Source organism: Microcaecilia unicolor, chromosome 9 (genome assembly GCF_901765095.1).
Source record: "Microcaecilia unicolor chromosome 9, aMicUni1.1, whole genome shotgun sequence".
NCBI lineage: Eukaryota > Metazoa > Chordata > Amphibia > Gymnophiona > Siphonopidae > Microcaecilia > Microcaecilia unicolor.
In genome coordinates, this window is record NC_044039.1 from 79,444,340 (window position 1) to 79,457,299 (window position 12,960).

At 42.4% G+C, this 12,960-nt stretch overlaps 1 protein-coding gene across 1 annotated transcript in view; it reads left to right on the plus strand.

Moving 5' to 3' along the window:
* The window catches only part of SULT4A1 (sulfotransferase family 4A member 1), a 112,287-nt gene extending 101,868 nt beyond the window's left edge, over positions 1-10,419 (plus strand). Inside the window, exons 6-7 of the mRNA XM_030215014.1 lie at positions 8,975-9,113; positions 10,249-10,419. Coding sequence (XP_030070874.1) covers positions 8,975-9,113; positions 10,249-10,361 — 252 coding nt within the window. The 3' untranslated portion in view covers positions 10,362-10,419. The remainder of the gene's footprint in view (positions 1-8,974; positions 9,114-10,248) is intronic.
* The last annotated feature ends 2,541 nt before the right edge of the window (positions 10,420-12,960 follow it).

Below are 12,960 nucleotides of genomic sequence, written 5' to 3' on the forward strand. Positions count from 1 at the left end.
AAGGGCGATTAAAATGATAGCGGGGATGGAACGACTTCCCTATGAGGAAAGACTAAGGAGGCTAGGGCTTTTCAGCTTGGAGAAGAGACGGCTGAGGGGAGACATGATAGAGGTATATAAAATAATGAGTGGAGTAGAACAGGTGGATGTGAAGCGTCTGTTCACGTTTTCCAAAAATACTAGGACTAGGGGGCATGCGATGAAACTACAGTGTAGTAAATTTAAAACAAATCGTAGAAATTTTTTCTTCACCCAACGCATAATTAAACTCTGGAATTCGTTGCCAGAGAACGTGGTGAAGGCGGTTAGCTTGGCAGAGTTTAAAAGGGAGTTAGACGGTTTCCTAAAGGACAAGTCCATAAACCACAACTAAATGGACTTGGGAAAAATCCACAATTCCAGGAATAACATGTATAGAATGTTTGTACGTTTGGGAAGCTTGCCAAGTGCCCTTGGCCTGGATTGGCCGCTGTCGTGGACAGGATGCTGGGCTTGATGGACCCTTGGTCTTTTCCCAGTGTGGCATTACTTATGTACTTATGTAATAATCATAATGAATAAAAATTAACAATATTAGAAAAATAATTTTAAACATTTTCAAACAAAAAAGTTTTAAACTTTTTGCGAAAATTCAAAGTAATTCCCTCCGGTTCTTATAATACAAAGCAAAGAGTATCAGAATTAAACAGCAGCCTGAGAGAATAGAGATGTAAACTGCCTAGTATAACAGACCCCTTTATAAAAAAGAGGATGTGCACTCTTTTCAAAGAGTAAGAGTGCCCACTATCTGCAAAGAGGGTGCACTCTTTTGGAAAGGGTGTGCACTGTTTCCTGATAGTGCATGCATGTGTGATTATTCATGCAAGTACGCACTATCAAGAAAATGTGCACATTCTTTCCAAAGGAGTGCAGCCTCTTTGGAAATAGTGAGTCCTCTGTTCAAACAGTGCACACTACTTGCACAGAAGGCACACTTGACAACATGAAATCCCGAACAAAACAAAAATTCCTGGAAATGAAACAGGAAATGACACAAAATAAAATGATAAATCAATAGAGTTTGCAAGTTTAGTTTGTGGGTGTCTCACGAAACTAAATAGTTATTCAAATATGGAACCTCAAATCTCCGGATAGGAAACAATGCAAACGCATTAAATAATCACTATCCAAAATGGAGTCCAGTACTATCATTGGTTCCTGTGAGGAAAAATAGGGGGGAAAACCAATCAATCGCAAAAACTCACTCTGAGTGAGAAAAATGAGTGATTTAAAAAAGACCCTTATTTAATCCCCACTATACATTCAAAAGAGCACACCAAACACCAAACTAAAAGGAAAACTGGTTCCAGCTCAAAAAGTATTTATTTATTTATTTATTTATATCATTTATACCCCACAATTTCCCACCACTGGCAGGCTCAATGTGGCTTACAACATTTAGTTAACAAACAGGAAAGTACAATAAATGGAAAGTGATACGAGGGGCAGAAAGGTACAGGGTTAAGAGAAAGTAGTTAAGTCTACAAGATCTTTAGAGGAGTTGGAGTCCAGGAATCACAGAGGCAGGACGGGATCTTTAGGGTAAGCTTGCCCAAATAAGTAGGTCTTGAGAGACTATATTAGAGGCTGCCCATATAACCCCCTGAATACACCTACTATGGGACCCTTCCCTAATCAATTCCTTCGGATAACCCTGAAAAATATCCCAAAACCAAAAATAGCAAAATAGCAATCGATAGCAAAATAGCAAATAGCAATTGATACTTAGCTTCAGGGTTGATGGATCTTGAGCATTGGGGGTAGATCTCAAATAGGACAGAGTAGTATATCGGCAGTCTTGCGTTATTAAATTGGTCACTCGTTTTTCTCATTCAGAGTGAGTTTTTGCGATTGATTGGTTTTTCCCCCTATTTTTCCTCACAGGAACCAATGATAGTACTGGACTCCACTTTGGATAGTGATTGTTTAATGCGTTTGCATTGTTTCCTATCTGGAGATTTGAGGTTCCATATTTGAATAACTATTTAGTTTCGTGAGACACCCGCAAACTAAACTTGCAAACTCTATTGATTTATTGTATTATTCTAGTTTGCATTTCCATGATATATTATAGAGTTTACAAAATAAAATGAAAAATGTCCAGCTGACCATCCCTAACATTTCCCCGAAAAACATTTATCCAAATAGGTTAACTGTGTGGGGCTTCAGGTCTTCCCAGCCAAATAGGGCTCTGCTATGTAGACTTCCAGAAACCTGTTCTAGAACCACTTCGCCGCAACATAGCTTGAATCGATGTGAAAAATGATGTTGTCACGGATTTTCTGAAACAAAGTGTGTGACCATAATAAAAGTCTATCTCCTCAAAGTAAAGTTAAACATATGAACTAGTTTTGAACAAGAAAGCATTCATTTAATCAGGCTAATGGAGGAAAGGCCGCAGGGGCGTAGCCACGGGTGGGCCTGGGTGGGCCTAGGCCCACCCAGTTTAGGTCCAGGCCCACCCAGCAGTGGAGTGGAGGGAGCAGGCTGCGCTCCGATCCTGCCTCCATCTCTCTGACGGCAGCGCTTCCCGATCACAGGATCTACCTCTTCCCTCTGCAGAGGAGACGCTTCCGGGTTAGACGCAGGAGGCAGCGTGTTTGAATCGCTACCGCTGCTGCTGCTGAGACAGAGGGAGGAAGTAGATCCTGCGATCGTGGCGGTGGTAGGCAGCGTCTGCGGAGCAAAGATGACGTAAAGAGAGCCTTTTTACCATATTTACTCGTGGAGCTGCCTTTGTTTCCAGCTTCTAAAGCTTAGTCTTTTTCTTAAGAATCAGTGCCCTCTAATGGAACCTTAGCAGCACTACATGTATAGTAAGAAAAACGGCTATGCTCCAGAAGAGAGAGAGAGAGAGAGAACAGTAGGTAGGGAAAGAAGTAGAGAGGGGACAAGCAAAAGAGACGAAGAGGACAGAGGCCAAGAAAGTGAGAGAGGAGGAGGAAAGAGAGAGCCAGGGTGGGGAGAGAGGAGAAGGTAAGGTAGGAGAGTGTGTGTGTGCACGTGCGCGCAACCGGAAGCGCTGCTGTCAGAGGGTGGGCAGATGGAATGGGAGGGAAGGAGCAAGCTCCTATTTGGTGAAGATTTGGACATGTAGGTAAAAGATCTTGGGGAGGTCAAACAGCAGACGCTGCCGGGATTAAAGGGCAGGCAAGCGTCCATTGTCTGCCCTCTCTGAACTTTGCTCAGTTATCTGCTGGTGATTAAGACGCTCCTAGTAAGACCAGCTGCAGTGTATTGGAATGTGGTGGTCTAGTGATTAACAGTTTCCATTTTGTCCAGGCATGAGAGTTTGCTCTGCCCCTACTCCTTAGTAATTCCCTTATCCTCTTGTTTGTCCTATTTGTCTGTCCTAATTAGATTGTAAGCTCTGGAAGGATGGGGGTGAAGGAGAATCACTGGAAATGGATGGGAGGGGAGGGCAGGGCAGGGGAGAGAGGAGAGTCACTGGGTATGGATGGATGGAGGGGGGGCAGGGGAGAGGAGGGTTGCTGGACATGGATGGATGGAGGGAAGGGCAGGAGAGAGGAGGGTTGCTAGACATGGATGGAGGAGAGGGAAGGGAGAGAGAAGAAATGCTGGACATGGATGGAGGGAATGGAAGAGTGAGGAAGGAGATGAGATGAGGGAAAAGGAAAGAGAGGAGAAAACTGCACATGGATGAAGAAAATAGGCAGACGCTGGATCCACTGGACAGTCAAGTCTGCGGAGGACCCAGCTTTTACTTACAGATATAGAGCAAGAAATGAAGAAGAAAGGCGGAAAGTAAAGAAGTAAATGGAAAGGAAGCCTTGGAAACGGAGTAAAGAGGACAGATAGCAGCAGAATCAGATACTGGGCCAGCATGATCAGAAAAACAAAGTCACCAGACAGCAAAGGTAGAAAAAAATCGTTTTATTTTCATTATAGTGTTTGGAATATGTCCACTTTGAGAATCAGGTGTTCAACATTAAAAGTTTATATTTATTTACTTATTTATGGCATTTTATCCAACATTAAACATGAATTAGATTGGAACCTGGGATCATTTAATGTTTTTTTTTTCCTGGAGAGAGTAATGCATTGCCTCCCCCTTCCACCCCCCCAGGCTCTCTCCCCGGCTATAGCCAGCTCTGCAATTTCGGGGGGGGGGGGAGGTGCACAGGTGGACGGGGGTGGGGCGCAGAGGTGGACCAGGGAGAGAGCCTGTTGTTAAACATTTACCAGCACACCACTGTCTAGTGCCCACCCATCCAACCTGTTGGCCCACCCAAAAATTGACTTCTGGCTACGCCACTGGAAAAGGGAATGAATTTTTGGTTTAGCTCATACATTTTTTAAAATTCATTTATAGTTCAAGGTGTCCTACATTCAGGTACAGTAGACATTTTCCTGTACCTGAAGAGCTTATGCTTGTGTCTGAGGCAATGCAGGGTAAGTGACTTGCTTAAGCTCACAAGGAGTCACAGAGAGGTTTGAACTAGGCTTACCTGATTTGTAGCTCACTGGTGTAGCCATTAGGTTACTTCTCCACTCAGAGAGAGCAATAGAGCAAGAAAGAGTATTCTGGAAATATTTTTTGGTCACAGCACTACTCTAACATGTGCTTCCTTTTCTGTTGCTTGTGTAGTAACTCTGCATGCCGTTTACAAGTAGGGATGTATCCGGCGCAAAAATGTCTGGTTCATTTGGCCTTTTTCACAATTTTCAGATGGTTTTTGGTTCATTTCATACATTAATTTTAATAAAATGTTTTTAACATGCATTAAAACTTTGTAACATGCACTAATCAACTTAATGCACATTAATTTGGTTGTTAATGCATGTTAAATTGATTTAGCAGACCCCAAATTTAAGGAGTGGGGGAGTAACAGGCTGGGAGCCATAAGGCCCAGTTTCAGATCCTAAGATGGTGCCTTGGACAAGTCACTTAGGGCCTCTTTTATAAAGCTGCGCTACCGATTCTCGGTACAGCAAATGAGAGGAAGCCCATTCAATTCCTATGGGCTTCCTCTCATTTGCCGCACAGGAATCACTAGTGTGTCTTTGTAAAAGAAGCCCTTAATCCTCCATTGCCTTGGGTCCAATGCTGGGTGGGTTCTGGCAACATTGTAAGTGGTGAATGGCGTATGCAGTGACAAAAAGGGTAATAAAAAAAAAGATCAGGCCACCTGCATCTGCTTCAATCCCGCCCCCCAAGAGTCTGAACTCCCAATCCCTGGTGTCTAGTGGCAGCCCTCAACCCAACCCCCCCCTCCCCCCATGCCCCTGGCATAATAAAAAAAATATGCTTCTGTATCTAGGGCCCCCCTTTCCCCCAAATACCAAAAGGGAATAATTCCCTTATATCAAGTTTCAAGTTTATTGAGTAATTTACTATCCTGCCCATTACCGAAGTGTTGGGGCAGTTTACAGATTAAAAAAAGAAGAAAGGAAAGGAGGATGACAGAGACAAGGAATGGAGAGAAGGGAAGAAGGGAGGATGAAATGAAATGAATTACAATATCGAAAAGAAAAGAGAAGGGGAGAAAAATAATAGGGCAGGTAGTTGTGCTGTCCTATGATGTGGCTTAAAACAGGTAGCCTCAGGTGTATGCCTCTGTAAAAAGAAAGGTTTTAAGGTCAGATTTGAATTGGGACAGTGAGGGTTGTACTCAGAAGTGGATCAGTAACTGGTTCTAAGTTCTGGGCCCTGAACCGAAAATGCAGAACATCTAATAGAGGCATGGAAAATGTTACAGTGTGAGGGAATAGCAAGATGTTGTTGGGAGAATCGCCATGTTCTAGATGGCTGGTAGCAGATTAGGAGAGAAAAGAGAGTGTGTCTGAATGCTGTATTTTGAAAGCAAGGAGAAGGAGCTTATAAGAGATACGGTATGTGACATAGAGGGGCATAATCGAACGTTGCCAGCGAAATAGATCGCAATCTATTTTGGCGGTGGCGCAACAGCTGCCCGGAACCATATTATTGAAAAAAAAAATGGCCGGCCATCTTTTTTTTCCGATAATACGGTTCAGGCCAGCCAAATGCCAGAGTTCGCCAGGTTTGAGATCGCCGGTTTTGTTTTTCAGCGATAATGGAAAAAAATGCCGGCCATCCCGAACCTGGCGAAATCCAAGGCATTTGGTCATGGGAGGAGCCGGCATTTATACTGCACTGGTCTCCCTGACATGCCAGGACACCAACCAGGCACCCTAGGGGGCACTTTTAAAAATTAAAAAAAAAATACAAATAGCTCCCAGGTGCATAGCTCCCTTACCTTGGTTGCTGAGCCCCCCAAACCCACTCCCCACAACTCTACACCATTACCATAGCCCTTATGGCTGAAGGGGGGCACCTACTTGTGGGTACAGTGGGTTTTGGGGGGTTTGGAGGGCTCAACACTTAGCACCACAAGTGTAACAGGTAGGGGGGGGATGGACCTGGGTCTGCCTGCCTGAATTGCACTGCACCCATTAAAAACTGCTCCAGGGACCTGCATACTGCTGTCAGGGAGCTGGGTATGACATTTCAGGTTGGTATAAGAGGCTGGCAAAAAAGTGTTTTATTTTAATTTTTTTACTGTGGGAGGAGGTTGGTGATCACTGGGGGAGTATGGGGAGATCATCCCCCATTCCCTCCGGTAGTCATCTGGTCAATTGGGGCACCTTTTTGAGGCTTGGTCATGAAAATTAAAGGACCAAGTAAACCCGGCGAAATACTGCTTAACGCCGCTTTTTTTGGCCATCTGGTAGCCACGCCCATGCCCGCCCATGCCCTGCCGACACGCCCCCTTGCACTTTCGGGAAAGCAGCGATGGTGTCAAAAATGTGGCTTTCGATTATACCGATTTTGCCGCTTTTGCGAAATCGCCGGCCATCTCCCGATTTATGTTGGAAGATGGCTGGTGATCACTTTCGAAAATAAGCGTGATAGTAACATAGTAGATAACGGCAGAAAAAGACCTGAACGGTCCATCCAGTCTGCCCAACAAGATAACTCATATGTGTTACTTTTTATTTATACCTTACCTTGATTTGTATCTGTCTTTTTCAGGGCACAGACTGTAGAAGTCTGCCCAGCACTAGCCCCGCCTCCCAACCATCAGCCTCGCCTTCCACCACTGGCTCTGCCACCCAATCTTGGCTAAACTCCTGAGGATCCATTCCTTCTGAACAGGATTCCTTTATGTTTATCCCACGCATGTTTGAATTCCGTTACCGTTTTCATCTCCACCACCTCCCGCGGGAGGGCATTCCAAGCATCCACCGCTCTCTCCGTGAAAAAATACTTCCTGACATTTTTCTTGAGTCTGCCCCCCTTCAATCTCATTTCATGTCCTCTAGTTCTACCGCCTTCCCATCTCCGGAAAAGGTTCGTTTGCGGATTAATACCTTTCAAATATTTGAACGTCTGTATTATATCACCCCTGTTTCTCCTTTCCTCCAGAGTATACATGTTCAGGTCAGCAAGTCTCTCCTCATACGTCTTGTAACGCAAATCCCATACCATTTTTGTAGCTTTTCTTTGCACCGCTTCAATTCTTTTTACATCCTTAGCAAGATACGGCCTCCAAAACTGAACACAATACTCCAGGTGGGGCCTCACCAACGACTTATACAGGGGCATCAACACCTGTAACATCAAACTTTCTGTGGCCTGTGGCTGTATTCTGGATCAGTTGGAGATGCTTAAGGTCTCGTGTTCATATCCCTTTGTAGAGAGCATTGCAGTAATCAAGATGAATTATGATGAGTGAGTGAATGAGTATGTTCAAAGTAGAGGGGTCAAGTAGGGTGCGTATTGAGTGAATCTTATATAGCAGACTGACCCCTACTAAGCTGCTAGGTGCATCTCAGGATGCACCGCACAGACTGGTTGTTACCATTTTCCAAGATGGTGGTGCAGGAGGCAGAAGTGAGTGTGCATCATTCCTGCCTCCTTTAAGGTACCACCTGGGGAAGGGGTTGGAGGACCTAGGGGGAGGGGGGTGGATGGGTGTGCCACTAGACACCAGGGAATTGGCTTTTTTTTTTAGTCGGGGGGGGGGGGGGGGAAGGGGGTTATGTCAGGTGGGGATGCCATAGACACCAGGATTTTTTTAAAGCTAGGGGCAGGAGGGTAAGGTTGGTAGGGCAGGGGGGGGGGGGGAGGTGACACTAGTCAACAAAGAAAGTTGTTTTTTTAAGTCAGGGAGGAGTGAGGAGGATCCAGTCCGGTAATGGTGATGGTAGTGGGTGCTGGTACAGGAAGCTATTAGGCCAGGGGTATCAGGTCAGGCTACACTGCGCTGGATCTGGCAAAAAAATTCTGCCAGTAACTCCATGTTGGAGGCCACTGTTTCCCTTTCTGCATTGCTGTGGTATACTTAATACCCTCATATGCATTCACTGAATGCAATGTGCAGTCATGTATGCTGCACAAGTTAAACCCGCACCCAACCCTGTTACTGCATTACTTGGCCAAGAAGATGTGCATATACCCCATGACAACCGTGTGGCTGAGCTTGCAGTAACTTTCTGTATTGGCCCCACTGTGCAGGAGAAGGCAATGGCAAACCACTCCTGTATCATGCCAAGAAAACCACAAGAAGGGGTCCCTCATTATGTGGTCACCAGGAGTTAGGTCAACTCAAGGGCACATCTGGATTTAGAAATGTTTTTAAGGAGCACTAACAAAGTGAATGCACATTAACAAATACACATCCCTAGTAATGAGGCCTGTACTCCTGAGCAAATGCACACCAGCGCTTCCTCCCTCTTCCCACACCTGTGCTACAGCAAAATACATTCATTTTGAACAGAGTTGAGGACAGTACTAATTCTGTTTTCATTATGATTGAATAGAAACGGTGATGCAGGCTGATAGCTTTTTAAATTGGTTTTAAATGTGAATTTTGTCATTGCAATCTGTAAGTCATTCCTTATCTTGACATTTACAGATTGTTTCTCATTTGTCTTTTCTGTTGTCTTCCAGGACCTTGCAACGATGGTTGAGCAGCTTGTGAGATTCCTGGGAGTTTCATATGATAAAGCTCAGTTAGAATCCATGATAGAACATTGTCATCAACTCATTGACCAGTGCTGTAATGCTGACGCACTGCCAGTGGGCAGGGGTATGTTTTGTATAGTTTTTCAGAGCTGTCTGTACTACAAGCAAAGGTTACTTTCCAGCTGAGAAAAAATGCTGTATTGTACAGTAATTGCTATATCAAAATACTCATTTTAATTAAGGAATATTTTTTTTTAAAAGTACACAAGGTTCACACTGCAATCAAAACCGAGTAGTAGCTGGCCGTGCAGTAATGCTGACAAAGCCCATTCACTTTGAATGAGCTGTGTTAGCATTGCCATGCAGCTTTGTAAGCAGGGGCCTAATAGCAGCAAAATCCCAGCAAGCCTTAATTCCCACCCATCAGCCAAATGCCTTACAAAACAACCAGGTTTTTAACTGCTTCTTAAATTGAGATGTAGATGCAAGTTGGCATGTGTGTGTATGTGTGTGTGTGTGTGTCTATATAAAATACTGCACACCATCAAAACCAATCCAATAAAGTCCCCTCCTTTAACTCTAATTTATAATAGGAAATTGTACTATGAGAAAGTATCTTTAGATCATACAGATTCAATAAAAATATGATCTTGCAACACCTTGTCAGCCCTTATGATTTTGCAATCTTTTATGTTCAATCGGTCCATAGATTAAAAAAAGATTTCTTTCTATGCATTCAGCCCCTAATTCTGTGGGGCCCCTGTGGGTCAGCATGCATTCCCCTTCTTTCCACCCCCATCCGACGTCTTCCTCACCTTCTCTGTTAACGCATTTTTCTTTGCGCCCCTTTCGATTATGCCCCTCTTTGTCTCGTTAATCCATGCTTTTGAATATGCTCTGTAATTTTGTTCTTTATAATAGTCTCTACCGTTTTGCCCAGCACCGGCGTCAGGCTCACAGGTCTATAACTTAACTGGATAACTCTAACCACTGAATATCCAGACAAACTTATTTGGATATCTGTTTTGATGAAGTTTCGCTGGATAGTGCTGACAGTCAACATTATTGAGCCAAACTAAAACTGTGTCCTAGGAACACCCAAACTGCTGCCTGTCCATCATTTGTTACACTCTGCCTGCACAAACGTTATCCAATTAGCAGGGTGGAATTTTGAAATTCAAGATTTATTCAAATAACTCACATTTTAGAAATGGTGCCGCATGGATGGTGGTTGACTCTTGTTTTTCTTTGTGTTTCAGGAAGAGTTGGTCTGTGGAAGGATATCTTCACTGTATCAATGAATGAGAGATTTGACTTTGTTTATAAACAGAAGATGGGAAAATCTGATCTGACATTTGATTTTAGCTTATAAACAAGAAGAGCATGCATACAATACCCAAATACTAGCTAGCTTTATGCATCCATTACCTGCTGGATAAACCACTGTAGCTATTCTGTGTAACATGATGCCAAAACAATCAGATAAATTGTAAGGAAGTTGGATTCTCTATCCAAATCAGCTGCTTTTCTTTTCATATGTCAAGTCTTTATTCAGTTATACAAGATTCTTCAATGTAAGAAAAACGCAGCTGCTATGGAACTTAGTATCTATGTATAAAATATGTTATCATATACACTAGTAGAATGTATACATTTTCTGCCCCGGATTATTTAATATATTTTATAAAGCTTTTAACTGAATATATAAATAAAGGTAAATAAACCAAAAAGAGGTCATTTTACAATAAAATCAGTAACAGACCTTTATGTTAGAAATATCTCAGGTGTTGCTGTTATATTGATTTTTATAGTTCTACTTTTTAGGATATAAACTTCACTTTCCAGTTATTAATGACTAAAAAACTGAAGGTTTCATTTACTTCTTTATCAGACACTACACTAATTTTGATGCTATGAATATTAATGATTAATGCAAATAATAAAATATCTCTTTATCAAGTCCATTGTAAGCAAGCAGAAACCTGGATAGTACTGTATGTTTTAAAAGAACACCAGGCTCTCTTTACACTGTGCAGTAGTTAACTGGATGGGAGATAAAAGAAAGTAGGAATGACCACACAAAAGGAACAGGCGATCCAAATAAAGTCCTTTATTATGAAACAACTGGTGATCCAAATAAAATAAAATAATCCTGTATTGTGGATATACTAGAATTGGATTTCACATGGGCCCTGTTTCAGCAGGAGACCATAATTACTAAAAAGAGATGTTTAATAAAGGCTCATGGATTTCATATACTGCCTTTCTGTGGTACAACCAAAGCAGTTTACATTTTTATTATATGCAGATACTTTCTCTGTCCCTAGTGAGCTCACAAGTTTTTCTACCCGTGTCACGTCCAAGTCTTATATATCCACAATAAAGGACTATTTTATTTGGATCACCAGTTGATTTCATAATAAAGAACTATTTTATTTGGCTCACCTGTTCCTTTTGTTTGGTCATTCCCACCCCCTTTTCTTGCTGTGAACTGGATGGCAAACAACACGATGTAATTAGCTATACCCATTGAGGTTGTGTTAACTGTGTAACTTTATCTGCAGTACTAATAGTTATTGCACAGTAAATTTTAGGTGCAGTCCCCATCCATTCCATTCCTTCTTCATTAGCTGTTAATGTGGCAATTGCCACATGCTAACCACTAAGACACCACATTAACCGTCAGTGCATTAACCATATTAACTATTAGCATATGTGTTAAAAGCTAGTGTAGGTTAGTAAATGGGGGTCATAGTCTTTTTCTGTTAAATTCTATTTGGTAAATGAGGGCTCTGCACTGGGGACTCTACTAATTCACATGTGGCTTCTAGCCTCAGGGTCAGTATTACTATTTTGAAGTGTTTTCTTGAGAAACAGAATTTGGGCTCTAAGAACTTACCCCATGTTTGTGTTGATGGGAAAATGTATAGTACACAAGACCCTATGTACCCAAATTAGTTGCCTGGGATAGCCAACAGCAAACTCTGGTCATGTGCTTCACCCATTGAACTTAATAGCCTTTATAGATTATTACTGTCTCTTAAATGATTTTACCAGTGAAGGGTGCACACAGGTCCTATCCCTGCCTATTGCTGTTTTATATAATTACTTGGCTGAATTAGCAGAAACTTCAGACCGCCCAAAACACAGCAGCGAGGCTTTTATTTGGAAAAACGCTTTTTGACAGCGCCAAACCCCTCCGAGAAAAATTGCACTGGCTTCCAATCAAAGAATGTATTGCTTTCAAAATCTGCATGACGGTTCATAAAATTATTTACGGCGAAGCCCCGGGATACATGACAGACTTCATCGACCTGCCAACCAGAAACACTACTAAATCATCACGATCATACCTAAACCTCCACTACCCAAGGAGCAATAGACTCAAATACAGATCTACTTATGCATCCAACTTTTCCTACTTAAGCGCACAACTATGGAACGCACTGCCAAAAGTAGTAAAAACTACACTCGACCACCTAAATTTCCGGAAAGCACTAAAAACAAACCTGTTCAAAAAGGCATACCCCACCGACCCAACATAAAAAACCTGGCTACCTGCAACATAACGTAACCAAATACCGTAATGGACATATCCTAACTCCTCCTCTTCCTTTCTATGTTCCCCTAATGTATTTACCTTACATGAACCTCATTCTACCACAATATCATCTTGTATTTGTTCATACCGGAACTGGCTAACGCCGTTACAGTACTATGTAAGCCACATTGAGCCTGCAAATAGGTGGGAAAATGTGGGATACAAATGTAACAAATAAATAAATCTGAGAGTAGTAAGCAATGAATGCTTATTGGAAATATACAAAAGCAAGGTCAGGTCAATATTTAAAAAGCACTTGAATATTTGGCACTATGCCAAAATTCTTTTGTTGTTGTTGTTGTTGTAATTATGTTTATTAGCAAACAGAGGAATGGGAATGGGACTTGATATACCACCTGTGGTTACACTC